At 42.1% G+C, this 18,029-nt stretch overlaps 2 protein-coding genes across 4 annotated transcripts; one reads left to right on the top strand and one right to left on the bottom strand.

Moving 5' to 3' along the window:
* The first annotated feature begins 565 nt into the window (after positions 1-565).
* On the top strand, positions 566-8,768 carry LOC120029923 (COP9 signalosome complex subunit 1). 3 transcript variants are annotated; one of them, XM_038975233.1, is made up of 14 exons: positions 566-1,214; positions 2,511-2,603; positions 3,165-3,346; positions 3,521-3,688; positions 4,000-4,135; positions 4,389-4,466; positions 4,571-4,631; positions 4,913-4,998; positions 5,205-5,299; positions 5,419-5,524; positions 5,765-5,845; positions 6,908-7,045; positions 7,326-7,460; positions 8,109-8,768. In XM_038975233.1, the coding sequence occupies exons 1-14, from the start codon at positions 1,182-1,184 to the stop codon at positions 8,181-8,183; spliced, it is 1,467 nt and encodes a 488-aa protein (XP_038831161.1). In that variant the 5' UTR covers positions 566-1,181; the 3' UTR covers positions 8,184-8,768. The 3 variants fall into 3 exon arrangements, with proteins under 3 accessions (XP_038831161.1, XP_038831162.1, XP_038831163.1); XM_038975234.1 differs by having other exon boundaries at positions 2,485-2,603; XM_038975235.1 differs by lacking the exon at positions 566-1,214 and adding an exon at positions 1,282-1,399.
* A 7,040-nt stretch (positions 8,769-15,808) lies between these two features.
* Positions 15,809-16,906, bottom strand: LOC120029426 (gastrin/cholecystokinin type B receptor-like). Its single transcript, XM_038974640.1, has one exon. It carries the CDS (start codon positions 16,904-16,906, stop codon positions 15,809-15,811), a length of 1,098 nt encoding a protein of 365 aa, XP_038830568.1.
* Positions 16,907-18,029: the final 1,123 nt, after the last annotated feature.

The raw sequence follows: 18,029 nt of genomic DNA, 5'->3' as shown, positions 1-18,029 counted from the left end.
GCTGACAATGAAAAAGTTGTTAGACAAAACAACTCGCGGCAAAAGCCCTCCAGTAGGCTTAGCCAACTAGTGTGACAAAGTTAAAAACACGTATTCATCTCAAGGGTGACCTCAAATAAATTGTTAGAATTTACAATTTGAGTAATTCATTTTTAATATCTGAACTAGTTGTATCTTAATACAAATTACCATCAGTTTGCAACAGTGTTTTGTTGTTGTTGATCGAAATATTCCGCGTTCAAAACAACTGGGAACATGGAAATCTCCGATGACTTCAGTGCGTTGAAAAAACTGGGAACTCGGGAACAAACGATCTCCCACTGGTAAAAATCGATTTGAACTGTCATCCAACTAGGAATATAGGGCCTTTTTCTAGAGCTCCGAATTTTCAACCTGAATATCACTGACGTCATGATTTGACCTCGTATTTTTCCGAGTTTGGAGTTGATGTGAACGCTGCAATAACACTGCCTCGGACACATCTGGAGCAGCGCTGACGTCATTACGTAAAGAGTCCTGTGAACCCATGCCCCGGATGTGATAGCGAGACGTTATTTGTTGCTGTAGACTCAGAATATCCATCATATTACATTTTAGTCATTTAACATACACTCTTATCTAGAGCTATTTACAGTAGCGAGTGGATACATTGTTGTACATTTTTTCTGGTCCCACATGGGAATCAAACCCACAACCCTGGCGTTGCAAGCGCCATGCTCTACCAACTGAGACACAACGGACCATATCGACCAGTTAATCGACTGGCTGCTCAAACAATGAAAATAAATGTCTTCAGAAATGGAAGGCAGTCGGGAGAAGGCAAGATCAGGTGGGACCATTCTAGCCAATGAGAGGACAGATACGAATGCGATAACAGGCACAAATCCGATATAAAGTGTTTTTTCTCAAACTTGGCAGGATATCATGTGTCCTACTTATATCAGTACACTCGTAACAACGTAAGCATTACCAAACGTATATTCGATCAAATAAGCCTCAAGTAGAAAATAAGACATTCATTTTTTGTTAACTAAATTCGACACTCATTGATCTCCATACAACAACTCCTCCCTTGATCAGCGGGGAAAACGCCACCTGCTGGAGAAGACAGATTTTGGTCCCAGTTATCCGTCTCGCTTCGCTTCTTCCTCTCTGCCGCTGAACGTCACAAACCGTGAAAGATGCCTTTGCCCGTGCAAGTATTCAACTTTCAGGTAATAATTAATCGATTTTGATGCATGTTTACACAAAAACGGTATGCGGGTAGGCACGTGGAGAAGGCTGTCCTCGCGCTTAACTGGGACGGTGGATACTCTGATAAACACGCAAGCCTTGCATACATCGGGAGTAGCTTGGGCCGCTAGTAGTACTGGCAAGCTAACTAGCTAGGCTAACTTTAGTAAGTTCATATAGTTAACTCTACAGCGTTATATTTCCATTCACTGTTATTCTATACCAACTGACTAGATGTTAGAATGACACATTTTTTAGAAAGGTGCATCCCAGGAAACTGTTCGCTGGTCATTTATGGTTTCTTCAGGCACTTTGACAGTCATGCTAGCTAGCTAGTTTTCTGTTATTGTAGTTAGTTGACTTGTTATCCAGCTAGTAGTAGTTTAGCCATCCCTTTTTAATTTTGTTCAGCAACACATGTACATTGTGTCTCCAATGTAAATATCCAGTAGGACATGAGCGATCTGTCTATTGTGGGAGTGTCGTGTATGTATGGCTATTTTCATTACCTTGGTAACCTGGTTGCAGACAGTCAGTATTCCCCTCATTGTGCCACGCTCCTATGACACTTATCAACAGCATGTACAGATAACTTCCAAAATAAAGATAACACTTGATAAAATCAGGGATACAAAGTATATTGAAAGCAGGTGCATCCACAGGTGTGGTTCCTGAGTTAATTAATCAATTAACATCACATCATGTTTAGGGTCATGTATAAAAATTCCCCGTTGCCTGTTATTTTGGCTACCATTGCTAGAAGAAGATATCTCTGTGACTTTGAAAGAGGGGGTCTCAAAAGAGCAAAGGGGGTTTAAAGTGTGTGTGTCAGTCACTTGATCTCAACCCAATTTTTTAATTGTACCTTTATTTAACTAGGCCGTCATTGAAAAGTCTTATTTTCAATGACGGCATAGGAACAGTGGCTTAACTGCCTTGTTCAGGGGCAGAACGACCGATTTTTACCATGTCAGCTCGGGGATTCGATCTTGCAACCTCTCAGTTACTACAAAACTCTAACCACTAGGCTACCTGCCCCCCCCCCATTTTAGGAGGTTCTGTAGCGGCACCTGAGACAGTTTTCCACCACCATCCACAAAACAACAAATTATGGAATTTTCGTGAAAGAATGGTGTCACATCCCTCCAATAGAGTTCCAGACACGTGTAGCATTGAAGCTGTTCTGGCAGCTCGTGGTGGCCCGACACCCTCTTAAGACACTTTATGTTGGTGTTTCTTTTATTTTGGCAGTTACCTGTATGTTCGCTCTTCTTCAGGGGGTTGTTGAGCCCATGCAGATAGATGCTGACCCACAGGAGGACCAGCAGAATGCACCAGATGTCAACTATGTGGTGGAAAACCCCACGCTGGTATGGTCTATCTATCCAGGATTTCCCCCTACTGGCATTGTAAAGGCGGGCTTGTTTCATGTAGATGGGACTCAAATACCACACAAATTACATTTCTACTGCTATTTAAATGTTCAACTGAAATCAAAGGAATCTGTAGAAGGGGAATACCCCACAAGACATGCCACTAGAGGTCTCTTCACAATACCCAAGTCCAGAACAGACTGGTAGGTGCTACATAGAGCCATGACTACATGGAACTCTATTCCACATCAGGTAACTGATGCAAGCAGTAGAATCAGATTTTAAAACAGATAAAAATACACCTTATGGAACAGCGGGGACTGTGAAGAGACACACACAAACGCGAGCATACAAATAATGTGGTATTATACATGTTGTATTGTAGATATGTAGTGGTGTAATAATGTTATATGATGTACTGTTTTGTGTGTAATATAAGTGCGTTAATGTGTTTGGATCCTTAAATACAAATGCAGACTATTGAGTGAAAAATCTAAATTTTTAGGCTTTTGTCCCACTGAAGTGTGTGTGTGTGTGTCTTTGTCTCCCTTTCTCTAGGACCTGGAGCAGTATGCATCCAGCTACTGTGGTCTGATGCGTATTGAGAGGCTGCAGTTCATAGCAGAGCACTGTCCCCAGCTCCGCGCCGAGGCCCTGAAGATGGCCCTGTCTTTCGTCCACAGGACCTTCAACGTAGACGTGTACGAGGAGATCCACCGCAAGCTCACAGAGGCCACCAGGTAGGTGTATCACAGCCCTAGCTTAGCCTAGTACCCTCCAGCATAGCACAGAGAAGGTACAGCAACGAAGAGTGGTTACTACTAGTACATAGTATGTTATTTTTCATTGTTGGTTTGGAAAGTGCTTTTTGTTTTTGTTGAGTGTTTGATTGATTCGTGTGTGTGTGTGTTCAGAGAGGTCCAGGGTGCTCCAGATGCTGCGGTGGAGGGCGGAGCAGTCGAACCCCCTCCTCTGGACACAGCGTGGGCCGAGTCGACCAGGAAAAAGGCCCTGCTCAAACTGGAGAAATTGGACACTGACCTGAAGAACTACAAAGGAAACTCCATCAAAGAGAGCATCAGGTGGGTGGGAGACGCTACGGTTGCATCAAGTAGATAATAAACCGATTGGGTAATCCTCACCTCCAAGAGGATCGGCCTGAGCAATGTGCTGCATCTGTTTGCAGATCTTGAAGTAATCACTGAGTAGTTGACTAGTAGTAGTAGTTTTTTAATGTAAGGTCATTTGGAATGGAATATTTATTTGTTGATCAGTGATTCTGCATAGTGCTTTGTTCAGGCCAAAGGGGGGGGATCTGAATTTTCCTTTCCTGACCTCTCTTTCTCTGTGGTACTGGCCCAAACGCTCTCTATAATTATTTTTTTCACCTCAGGAGGGGTCATGATGACCTTGGGGACCACTACTTGGACTGCGGTGACCTCAGCAACGCCCTTAAGTGCTACTCCCGAGCCCGAGACTACTGCACTAGCGCCAAGCATGTCATAAACATGTGTCTTAATGTTATCAAGGTATGTCATCATTCATCATAATGACAGTTAGTGGTCCTAGTTTTTTGATCAATGCTCTTAATCCTGATGTAAAGTCTGGAGGGCAGAAGGGCTATATTCCTCTTTCGTTCTGTCTCTGCCTCACTTGTTCTCAGCCTCTTGCTTTCTCTGTGGTATGATTAACTTCAATGACTAGCACTAGAGGGCGGTATTGATATGTGTCCTACAGGCTTTCTTACTGAATTTACTGTTTGTTTACTGTTTCATCTATCAGGTTAGCGTCTACCTCCAGAACTGGTCCCACGTCCTTAGTTATGTAAGCAAAGCTGAATCCACTCCAGAGATAGCAGAGGTAAGTCATAGGTTCCTCAGAGAGAGAGCATAAGTCCTCTACTGTCTTAAAAAAACACAGACGTGTCCATCTTTACTGAGGGAATATCTTTATTTTTGTTTCAGCAAAGAGGGGAGAGAGATTGCCAGAGTCAGTCAGTCCTCACCAAATTAAAATGTGCTGCAGGTAATTCACTCACTATCTTTGTTGTTCTACAAAGAGATGTACATAAATATTTTCACCTGTTGTTCTCTAGAGGGTATAAAACTCACTAACAACAGATGCCAATCTTCAACAGGTCCAGACACTCATGCTAATGTTTTGTTTCAATGAAAATGGATTTGTTTTAAACCCCCTTCTGCTTTGATTAGATTACAAAGTTCTCTTCCCACACTCAGGTTCATTTGACCTCTCGTTCTTTCTCCTTGTTCCTCCTCCACGTCTGTATATTTGTCACTGTCCCCCAGGCCTAGCTGAGCTGGCCTCCAGAAAGTACAAACAAGCAGCCAAGTGCTTCCTGCTGGCCTCTTTCGACCACTGTGACTTCGCTGAGGTTAGTCGGTCGGTCTGCCTGCCTGTCTGTGTAGTACTTTAAAGGTGAAGTCTGTGACTTCCCTGTGATAATTGTGTATTGTTTATCAACATTTGGGAAGGCAACAACAACTAGGACAAGGGTACTTGGACAATTGTAAAGACAAATTCTAATATTTTAATTTTTTTCTGTTGGCATTGTACCAACCTCCTGTATTGTGTGTCCAGCTCCTGTCCCCCAGCAATGTAGCTGTGTACGGAGGGATGTGTGCCCTCGCCACCTTCGACAGACAGGAGCTACAGAAGAACGTAATCTCAAGCAGGTGTGTGAGTGCGCAAACGCCTGTGTATCTGCTGTATAAATGGTGTGTGTTTTTCATGTAACTAATCGAGCTGTGTTACCATCCACCATCTTCTATTCATGTCTTTTATGTCCTCCCAGCTCCTTTAAATTATTCTTAGAGTTGGAGCCTCAGGTCCGTGACATCATCTTTAAGTTCTATGAGTCAAAGTACGCTTCCTGTCTCAAAATGCTGGATGAGATCAAGGTGAGATTAATCTAATTAATGATCTATGATTATCAATCGATCCAGTGATTGCATTGATGTGAAAAACATAAAATGGGTAGCAAAGAATTTGAAAATGGGAATTAAACGACGTAAGAACCAAGTAACGTGATTTACTACGTTGAAAGCTATGGTGTATTTTCCTAGTTCTGTATTTTCATTATGTTGATAACACATATTTGAAACCTGTCCTAAATGCAGATTGCTTTTCTTATTTCTCAGGATAATCTGCTGTTAGACATGTACCTGGCCCCCCACGTACTGACCCTCTACACACTGATCAGGAACAGAGCCCTTATACAGGTGAGACTGGGGGACAGGAACACTTTTCCTCCAGTACTCCCATATAATACTGAACATCATGGACATCCAGAGTATTCTGTTGTTTTCCTTATATACTCACAACTACGGATGGGTTTGAATAGTCAATTAGTCAGTCAATGGCTCCCCCATAGACATAAAAAAAAAGGCAATCGTTGCGTCTGTGGGAAAGAATCGGAAACAAAACTTCTCTCTCTAACCACGTTTCCATCCACAGTTTTTATGCGCGTAAAGTCATACCGTAAATAAAAAAAATTGTGACAGTTTCGGTACAATTTTTGAAAATGCTGACAGACAATTTGTTCGTTCGACATGGTGGGATCTTTTTGTGTCTGTAAAATTAATTATGCGAGAAATGGAGGTGTAAATGCCTCTGCGCACATATTGATATAATAACCATTATATGCAGATTCTAGAATATTCACATGAAAATCTGTCTCTAATTGGATGGAAACCTGTCACTTCTAGCTCAGGCAGCAATCAATACTACATTTAGCTGAGGAAATGTGTCTGAATGACACTGACTCCTGGGGTCAAACATCTACAGGGTTGCATCCCAAATGGCACCCTATTCCTTCTATAGATCACTACTTCTGACCGTATCCCTGGTTGGGAAGCAACCAGGGTTAACTGGACTAGCAGGTGAAGTATGGCACCTAAGATGGTTGTTCTGCTAATGTTAGTTAATATCATGCCCTAAATTCGACATTGTTCTTCTGCTTGACCTCTTGGTCTCCTTTCTGTCTTACTGCAGTGGGATGATGGTTGGGATACTTGTTGGAGGGTGTGCGTTACGCTGGTGTTATTTAGATTGTAAATAATAAATATGTAATCAAAATAGTTTGGTTTGGGGATCATTAACATTCAGAGCAGGTTCTCTCTCCCCAGTATTAATGTGTGTGTGTTTGCTGCAAGGTCTGCTGTAATGTACACTTTTTTTTGTGTAGTGGTGTGGGCGAGGGTCATTCATGCGTGTGCAGTACCTCAGTCTCTACTTTTCATTTGCATGTATGACTAAGATGTTAACGTGTGTGTGTGTTGCAGTACTTCAGCCCGTACGTGTCTGCAGACATGACTAAGATGGCCCAGGCCTTCAACACCACGGTGCTAGCTCTGGAAGACGAACTCACCCAGCTCATACTGGAGGGACTTATCAACGCACGCATAGACTCCCACAGCAAGGTAACACACACACACACACACACTCAAGAGTCAAGTCACATATACACCCCACCCCCCAGCTCTCTCACTCACACTCACTAGATGAGCTCCGATCACTCTTTCATTGTTTAACAGTTTATAATCTTATAATGCAGCATGGGATGTTGATTTGACAGTGACCCAAATGGTTTGCCACAGCGCTCTTATCCCCAGCCTGTCTCTCTCCTCCCTTCTCTCTTTGAGATGCCGAGCACATTTATGTACAAAGAGACTATGAAATACTCTTCCCTCCTCATCTCAGATCCTGTATGCGCGGGACGTGGACCAGCGGAGCCACACGTTTGAGAAGTCTATCCACATGGGCAAGGAGTTCCAGAGGCGAGCCAAAGCCATGATCTTACGAGCTGCCGTGCTGCGCAACCAGATACACGTCAAGGTACCTCTGCACACAGGGTCTCCCTGGGGTTTTCAGGCTGCTTTCTCTCTACTCATCTTGACCCCCCCCCCCCCCTTTTTTTTTTGTTGCCTTTTACCTTTAGGATATGGACATCTCTCAGAACTGCTATTTATTTCTTTATTTTGACATCCTTGCCTCAATCAGCCTCCCTATCAGTGCCGCCATCTAATCAGCTCCTTTCTTTCTCTCGTTCCCATATCCGCTTGGTCTTCCTTTCATTCTATCTCGTTGACCTCTGGTCCACCCATCCTCTCTACAGGCCGTCCTCCCCCTCTCCTCATCTCTGTTCCTCTCAGCCATCCACTACTGCTCATTTCCACACATCATTGGCTCTGAAATAAAATACCTTTGATTCAGAGGAGGAATCTCTGTCGTCTGTCCCTCTCACCCCAGTTTGTCATGATCTTACAGTACCAGAGAATAGCTGCAACACTTTTTATATTGTATGCTTGGTACGTTTTCCTTTTGATACATATACTGTATGTTCTTACGTCTGAAGACTGGTAAAGGCATCAGAATGCAGGATGAGAATTTAGTTCTCCCCCGTCTTTGCTTATAGAGGATGTCAACCACTCAACCTTATTTCTCTCCCCCCCCTCCTCCCTTTTTCCCTCCCTCTCTCTCCAGTCTCCTCCCAGGGAGGGCAGCCAAGGCGAACTCAACTCTGCCAACAGCCAATCACGAATGAGCACCAACATGTGAACATTCCCATGAGACATCTGTCTTATAGGAAGTTACCATGTCAGGGGGGGATCTGCCAGGGGACCTAGCACCCCCCCCCCCCCCCCCCCCATCTGAGGATCCCCCTCCTCCTGCTGACTCAGTGCTGCATCTTTTGCCTGCAGAAAGAAAAATACTGAGATGTCAACTTCAATAGGCTGAGTCTTAAATGGTACCCCTATTCACTATATAGTGCACCACTTTTGACCAGGGCCTATAGAGCTCTGGTCAACTGTAGTGCACGATATAGGGAATAAGGGAGCCATTTTGGATGCACCAAGGACTCTGGTCATGTGGGAAGTGAACAGTGGTAGTCTGTGGAGATACTTGATGAGCAACCTGAGTGTGTTAATGTTGTATTGGAGAGGCTGTGTGTGTGAGTTTAGAGTTGAGTGGCGCTCAGTCGCTTCACAGTACTGTCCTCTTTTCCTAAGATGCACTTTTCTTTCATTCTTTTTTTCTCATGATAGACGTGATGCATCCATTAAGAAATTAACAGAACACACACTTCAGAACCAATGTCCATAAGAGCTGATTTTAAAATAAATGTGTATGATAATCGGAAGCGTGGTCAGGACTTTTGTCTTCTCACAACATACCTTTGTTTACCAGTTGCACAATAAGCCAATTTCCCACACACCCTTAACATTGTTTATTTATGACCTCTAAAGAACAGAATGTTAATACTGAGATGTAGTTTTTTAGGAAGATTGCATTGAATTTCAATGTTATGTGATTTTATTTATTCTTGTACAAAGTAATTGGATATAAGTCAAGAGGGACTGTACCGTAAGCAGAGGTTGACGATGAGGAAATGAGTTTCATTTATTTTTCTCTTTGCGGTGTCATCTGATTCCTGCTTCTCCCACATTAAAACCTCACAAAATCACTGATCTCGACAACTGATAGCATGCACTTGTTTTAATTATTCGAATGGATGAGGGGAGCTGGTCCTGGGGCTCTGTTCACAAACAAACAGCCCCAGGATAGCAACACAATTAGACCCAACCAAGTCATGAGAAAAAAAAGACAATTACTTGACATAGTGGAAAGAATTTACAAAGAAACAGCTATTTGGCCCTAAACGGAGAGTGCACAGCGGCAGAATATCTGGCCACTGTGACTGGCCCAAAATTAAGGAAATCTTTGACTATGTATAGACTCCGTGAGCATAGCCTTGCTATTGAGAGAACCTGGTTCCAAAAAGAAGCTTCACTTACTAAACGCCTGCCAAATGTATGACCATATTAGATATGCATATTTCCCTCATTACACAGACCCACAGAGAATTCGAAACAAAATCCAATTTTGATAACTCCCATATCTATTGGGTGAAATACCACAGTGTGCCATCACAGCAGCAAGATTTGTGACCTGTTGCCACAAGAAAAGGGCAACCAGTGAAGAACAAACGCCATTGTACAACCTATATTTGTTTATTTATTTTCCCTTTTGTACATTAACTATTTGCACATCATTATAACACTGTATATGGACATATGACATTTGAAATGTCTTTATTCTTTTGGAATGTTTGTGTGTAATGTTTACTGTTCATTTTATATTCTTTTTTTCACTTTTGATAATTATCTATTTCGCTTGCTTTGGCAAGGCAAACATATGTTTCCCATGCCAATAAAGTCCCTTAGATTGATATTGGCGACACAACTTTACTCACGGGGAAAATTAGTATTCGTGTGTTAGATCCAATTATTTTGTCAACATCGTTCATTGCTATTGAACTGTAATAACAGGTTTATTTGTATAGCCTGGCTGAAGCGACCCACGTGGTACACAGCGAGGGAGTGTGGTACACAGCGAGGTACACAGCGAGGGAGTGTGGTACACAGCGAGGGAGTGCTGTGTACCACTTGTATACAGAATTCAAAACAGATAGGAAACAATTAGTTGGACTTGTTGGGAAATGACTAAGGTTACTATTAAAAATAAAATACTAAATGCAGCATCTTGAAAGTGGTTATATGTGTGTGGGGGAGGTTGTTCTGTCTGTCTGTACTCACTGGTCTTTCTCAACCCTCCCTTCTCTGCTTGTGCCGCCCATCTTTCCTCTATATTTGCATGTCTTCTAGTCAATTAAATTCCAATTTAAGGGATTTATTGGCATGGGAAACATATGTTAACATTGCCAAAGCAAGTGAAGTAGATAATATACAAAAGGGAAATAAACAATAACAATTAACAGTAAACATTACACTCACAGACGTTCCAAAAGAATAAAGACATTTCAAATGTCATATACAGTGTTGTAACGGTGTGCAAATAGTTCAAGTACAAAAGGATCTCTCCCTCTACCTGTCCCTCTTGACTGATCTGTTTCTTCCACAAATAACTGCAGAGTCGTCATAAAACATCTAGGGGACTGAGGTATTGACCTATCTAGAACGACCACTGACCCATAAAATGTTTAGAAACACTATTCTATGCTTATTTCCTCCCAGGACTTTATTGTATTGATTTGTTTGTGATATGTCATTTTCTTTCCAAACCACAGAGCCTTTTGCAGGGTCAGGTCCTATCTTCAGAAATGTATCATAATCATGGTTAAATGTAAGTCCTTCCGCAGGGGAAAGGTCTAAATATTAATGTGGTTGTCGGAAGCCTTTGAAGAAAAAAAATGTATGTAACCTTTATTTATCCAGGAAGTCCCATTAAGGTCAGAAGACATTTTAATAGCGGTACCTCTAGGGATTGATTAGTCATCACTTACATTGCCTTCAGAAAGTATTCACACCCTTTTACTTTTTCCACATTTTGTTTTGTTACATCCTGAATTTAAAATGTATTAAATTGAGATTGTGTCACTGGCCAACACACAATACCCCATAATGTCAAAGTGGTATTATGTTTTAGAATATTTTACATATTAATAAAAAATTATTATTGACATTTCTTGAGTCAATAAGTATTCAACTCACTCTGTGCAACATGATTTTTGAATGACTACCTCATCTCTGTGCCCCACACATACAGTATAATTATCTGTAAGGTCCCTCAGTTGAGCAGTTAATTTCAAACACAGATTCAACCACAAAGACCAGGGAGGTTTTCCAATGCTTCGCAAAGAACTGGTAGATGGGTGAAGAAAAAGCTGCCATTGAATATCTCTTTGAGCATGGTGAAGTTATTAATTACACTTTGTATCAATACACACAGTCACTGATGCAATCAAAGATGCAAGCGTCCTTCCTAACTCAGTTGGCGGAGAGTAAGGAAACCGCTCAGAGAAACCGCTCAAATCCAACACATCACTGAGATCCACTCTTCATATTTGCAAGCATGGTGGTGGCTGCATCATTATGGGTATGCTTGTCATTGGCAAGGACTAGGGAGTTTATAGGGTAAAAATAAATGGAATACAGCTATAAGCACAGGCAAAATCCTAGCGGAAACCTAGTTCAGTCTGCTTTCAAACACACTGGGAGATAACATCACCTTCAGCAGGAAATACATTTTGCCAATTTATTCATTAATAAATGTAGCTAACATTAGATAGTTAATCCAGAGATTCTTACCTTTTCCTTGATTTGGCAGTCTTGTCCACATCAACATGGCATTTGTAGTTCTTTATGAAAGCCACATTAGCAGCTAATTAGAATTTCATATTTTTTTGGGGGGGGGGTAAATACAGGCAAATATATTGATAAAACAGCACGCCAGGGTAAGCCTACACGAAACACAGGCCTTATTTGAAGTGTTTCTGACATCCCCTATGGAAAAAATGTATGGAACCATTTCCTTGTGTGACTGCTAGGTTTTATGGGTATTATGACTGTGGTACTCTATAGCCTACATCAGCGTTTCCCAAACTCGGGACCCCAAGGGGTGCACCTTTTGGGTTTTTCCCTAACACTACACAGCACATTCAAATAATCAAAACTTGATGATTAGTTGATTATTTGAATCAGCTGTGTATTCTAGGGCAAAAACCAAAATGTGCACACCTTGGGTTCCCAAGGAGCGAGTTTGAGAAACCCTGGCCCACATGATAAGATTATATTATTATTTGTTAAATGGCAGCCAAGCATCGATCATCATGTCCCCAGAATAAGACCCTCGATATTTATTGGAAAGGAACCTCAACCTTGCACTTTCACCACCCTGTGAAGTTCATCATAAATTATTGCATCTGTAGCCTAATAAACTGCATGGTTTCCTGAGTCGGGAGGACCACACAACATGTCATCGCATGACTGCAAGTTTACTTGGAAATTATGGTTATAATATCAATATTTGCGCATAAAAGCGTTTCCACCGACATTTCTCGCATAATTCATTTTACCGACACAAAAAGATCCCACCTTGTCTAGCGTATTTTATTTTGTCAACATGTGGAATGGTTACCGATTCTTTTTAAATATGAATCAAATTCTCAAAGGAACGCTGATATATCTCACATGCACTAAAATACTCACTTGGCTAAACTATCTTGCAGTGATCAAAGCCTTACAGAAACACCGATGTAGAGAAGCTTGAAGGGTTGTGAGAGTCCATGAAGGAAGGCTTCTACTTCATCACAATCCCGGATCCGGGAGCACCCCCATCAGTAAAAAAGCTGACTAGCATAGCCTAGCATAGCGTCACAAGTAAATACTAGCATCTAAATATCATTAAATCACAAGTCCAAGACACCAGATGAAAGATACACATCTTGTGAATCCAGACATAATTTCTGATTTTTAAAATGTTTTACAGGGAAGACACAATATGTAAATCTATTAGCTAACCACGATAGCAAAAGACACAACTTTTTTTTCCCACCATTTTTTTCCTGCATAGGTAGCTATCACAATTTCGACCAAATAAAGATATAAATAGCCACTAACCAAGAAACAACTTCATCAGATGACAGTCTGATAACATATTTATTGTATAGCATATGTTTTGTTAGAAAAATGTGCATATTTCAGGTATAAATCATAGTTTACCATTGCAGCCACCATCACAACTCTCACCAAAGCAACTAGAATAACTACAGAGACCATCGTGTATTACCTAAATACTCATCATAAAACATTTCTGAAAAATACACAGCGTACAGCAAATGAAAGACAAAGATCTTGTGAATCCAGCCAATATTTCAGATTTTTTAAGTGTTTTACAGCGAAAACACAATATAGCATTATATTAGCTTACTACAATAGCCAACCACACAACAGCATTGATTCAGGCCAACAATAGCGATAACGAATAAACCAGCAAAAGATATTAATTTTTTCACTAACCTTCTCAAACTTCTTCAGATGACAGTCCTATAACATCATATTACACAATACATATAGAGTTTGTTCGAAAATGTGCATATTTAGCGGCACAAATCGTGGTTATACAATGAGAAAAGTAGCCAAGCTGCCAACAATATGTCGGGAGAAATCTTGGGAGAGGCACCTAATCTAATCAGTAACTAATCCTAAACTTGACTAAAAAATACAGGTTGGACAGCAAATGAAAGATACATTAGTTCTTAATGCAATCGCTGTGTTAGATTTGTAAAATTAACGTTACTACGACATACAGCGTGCGTTAAAGCGAGACCGCACCGAAATTAATGGCGGAATATGAGTTTAACATTTTTCAACAGAACAACGAATTAACATCATAAATAGTTCTTACTTTTTGATGAGCTCCCATCAGAATCTTGGGCAAGTTGTCCTTTGTCCAAAAGAATCGTTGCTCGGTTGTAGAATGTAGTCTTCAACGTTGGAATTAGCAGTAAACATTAGCCATGTGGCAAAGACGTGTCCAACTCACTATAACGCAGCACTAATAAATATCCGAAAATCGCAATATACTGATATAAACTGATATAACTCGGTTTAAAATAACAACATTATGATGTCTTTAACACCTATATCGAATAAAAACAGAGCCGGATATATCTAAGGGCTATAACGGGAGCTTTCTAGAACGACATCCAGAGGTCCTTTTTGCGTCATGGCGAAGAGAAGAAAGGAAGGACCCCACGTTGCCAGCCCATTTATAAGCTCTCAGATCTGCCTAGCAACACCATTTCAATTCTCACTATTCGCTGACATCCAGGGGAAGGCGTATGCAGTGCATCTCAACCAATAGAAGACAGGCAAATTAATAAAGGGACCTCAGAACAGCCTGCAGATTTCAGCATTCTCACATCCTCATAGGAAAATTGCTCCAACTCCAGTTCTGTTTTACTCACAGATATAATTCAAACGGTTTTAGAAACCAGAGAGTGTTTTCTATCCAATAGTAATAATAATATGCATATTGTACAAGCAAGAATTGAGTACGAGGCAGTTTAATTTGGGAACGAAATTATTACAAAGTGCAAACAGCACCCCCTATTGAGAAAAGGTTTTAATGTAATCGAAGCTCCCTTCTCTCTCTCATGTCTCTGTCAAAACCATTGCAGACAATCAGTAATTCACAGGAGGTTGGAGGCACCTTAATGCGGCGGGCGGGCTATAAGTGTATCCGTCAACCTTCAAAGAACCAAAATGGCTTTTAAGTAAAACTTTTATAATATATCCAGGGATCTTCCATGTTGTGTGGAGATACATCAGGCTTCAGTAACTGCAGATGGCAGGAGATTGATTTTGGTGCCAGGGCTCTGTAGTCACCTACAGGTGGGCAGCGGGTTCGGGCCGTCTCAGCAGTACCATTTTTAATCTGGAAATCAGGCTCCGTGTCCCGGCCACCAGCGGGGCCCCATCCCACCCTGCCAAGGAGCCAACTCGACTCATAATGGTGCCAGTCAGCAGGGAGCGATCCGTCTGCCAAAAGACATGCGTCACAGCCTTGCCAGAGTAAGGATGAATGGAGATATCAATCTATACCATCTATGAAGGCAAATTAAATGGACTTGGAATAATAACTAGGAATATAAAATATGATGGTCCTACAATTCTCTAATTTAACAATTATGGAAGCAATTTGAATGGACTTGGACGAATAACTACAGAATTATAGTCATACAATGTAGCCTTATAATTGAACTACTAACATAATGGTTTTTATAATTGGCACGATTTAAGTTTTGGATACAGCTCATTTCGTTGACTTGGAATTGAATGTTGATGGATGAGTTCTACTTCATAGGACTTGAGGGTAAATTAATTATATTCGAGTATTTAAACAGGGAGTTTATACATTGTATACATTAATCATTTTGGATCACTATATAAAGACAACTAGCCTATTATGCACAATCGAATGAGATGCACATTATTTTGTACACATGAAAGCAACATCAAATAGCCTGTTTGAAATTGGATTCAGTGAAGCCAAGTCCCAAAAAAATCAGGTATAGGACCTCATGCTCATCATTTACATTGCCCTTTTGATTCTTCAACAATCCTAGAATCATGGGCCGTTTTTAAAGCGGCAACACACTCCATAATACAGACAACACCACACTTCATAATTATAAGGGCAACATTCTAATCTGTTCCTTGCATTTATGGCAAATATCTCCATTTGCTTTGGAGGTTGCGTTGAAAAAGGGACAGATTTTCACAGAATATCTCATTTTGAACTGTAGGATGAACGCTTTCCAGTCCATTGGAGAAATAACTGTGACCTTCACCCTGTAACCAGGTAGTTGTCTCTGTCAATCAGTCGAAAACAGTCTCACACGCTGTCACAGAGGACAGGCTCTTGCTCTTGGTTAGTTTGTCGCCTAAATTGGCGTACTTGCTCGATGCGCCCATCTCTGCGCTGCGATTCACCGATTGCGCCCTGCTGTATGGCACGACTTTAGGCACTGAGATGCTGCCCATAGTCATGGAGGACTGCTGTGGCAACAGACTGAACACTGACGACAGTTTCAGTCGGTAGCTTTTCCTGAACCGTTTCGCAGACCTGTGCAAGTTTCCCACGAAACAATAACAGAGCGGGTTGAGAGCAGAGTTGGTCAGACCCAGCCATAGCGCAAATGGTCTCCCGTGAAGAATCCACTCGTGGTTGACCTGGTTCACATCATCCTCATTCTTTAAAGATGCAGTCATGTTCAAGTCTAACCATATGTCCACTACATACAGAGGTAACCAGGACAGTGTGAAAAGCACAACTAGTGACAGCACCATCTTGGCTATCCTTTTACGCACTTTGAGGCGGGACAGTGATAGCTTAACGCCAAATGTATTTGAATCTTGCGTCCGTTTGTCATCGGTGCCCCACAGCTTCCAGCCGGTCAGCACGCTTATAACCAGGTTAAACAACACCGGAAAGCCGTAGAGAGAGCAAAAGAGCAGGAAGCTATATCTCTGTTTCAGTTTGACTTCGTTCCAGCTCTCCACGCACACAGTGACGGTGATGTCCAGCAGCGACAGAGTCTGGATGGTGTTCATGAAGAGGAGCGGTATGCACAGCCCCGACGACACGCTCCACACCACACAGATCATACACAGTATCCGCCGCCCGGTAAAAAAAAAACGGGCGTGGAGAGGATTGTGCACGCTGTAGTAGCGGTTCAGACTGATCACAGCCAGGCTCAGGACGCTCGCAGACACTGATACCGCTTGAACGAACGGCACGGTGCGGCACAGAAACTCACCGAACACCCAGGCGTTGTAGACCTGGAGTCCCAGGTTAACTGGCATGCACACACATACCACCATCATGTCACACACCGCTAAGTTCACCAGCAGTCTGCGGGTCGCCGACACTCCCGCCAGACCCGTCCTCTTTCGGGTGAGGACCAGGAGAGCCATAATGTTCCCTCCGAGCCCCGTGAGGAAGGACAGAGAGTACATAACCACCAACACGATGGTGCTCGGTTCGTGTCCCGAAAATAAGAACAAGTCCGGGTAGGGGTTGGTATCCTCCTGTAAACTCCAGTTGTTGTGCTCATGTTGAGGTCCCAAAAGTGAAAGATTCGTTGAAAATGAATGTCCAAAATTGGAGTAAGAATTCGTTAGATTCATCTCCCGCTTGTTCTCACATCGTTTGCGCTGTGTGGAGTGTCCAATTCAGACACGCACACAGGTGAGACCCAGAGAGATGCTCTGCGCTCCGCCCCTGTTCTAGTTGTGAGATTGGGATTTCACCCATACATCTAGAGTTAGTTGTCGCCTTGCCGAAAGAGATCATAATAGTCCAATACCCAGGCATTTAACAGAAAAACAGTATACACATTTCGCCACCGAAGTGCGGTCCTCCTCGATATTACTCGACTGGAGCGCGCGCAGTACGTTCACTCGGACCCTGCCCAATGCCATATTTATCTGTGTGACTAGAGGAAGCAGGAGCTGCACTATCCCATGCTTGTACTCATACCTGGCCTCCTCTTTGTCCTCGTTCCCTCTCCTACTGTAACGGCCGTCGTCGGAAGGATGAGACCAAGGTGCAGCGTGGTACGTGTTCATTCTTCTTTATTTAAAAAACCGAACACCAAACAAAACAACAAAAGAACAACGAAAGTAACGTCTTGAAGGCTCACCAGAGCTAACAAAAACAACATCCCACAACTTAAAGTGGCAAAACAGGCTGCCTAAGTATGATTCCCAATCAGAGACAACGATAGACAGCAGTCCCTGATTGAGAACCATACCCGGCCAAAACATAGAATCGCAAATCATAGAAATAAAGAACATAGAATGCCCACCCCAAATCACACCCTGACCAAACCAAATAGAGACATAAAAAGGCTCTCTAAGGTCAGGGCGTGACACCTACATTTGACAGGAATGGATAGATGACAGCTAACTCTTTTGACTGGAACAATTGTTCTTACTTAAGCTACTGAATCTGATCAGTGAACGGAAAGTGAGTGGAAGAGGGCAGATGAGAAATGGAAAGTTTTTGGAATGGAACGTAGCCAGAAATGAATATCAC

The sequence above is a fragment of the Salvelinus namaycush genome, chromosome 35 (assembly GCF_016432855.1).
Source record: "Salvelinus namaycush isolate Seneca chromosome 35, SaNama_1.0, whole genome shotgun sequence".
Lineage (NCBI taxonomy): Eukaryota > Metazoa > Chordata > Actinopteri > Salmoniformes > Salmonidae > Salvelinus > Salvelinus namaycush.
The sequence above is the reverse complement of the archived record's forward strand: the minus strand, read 5'-3'. Positions and strand labels throughout refer to the sequence as shown.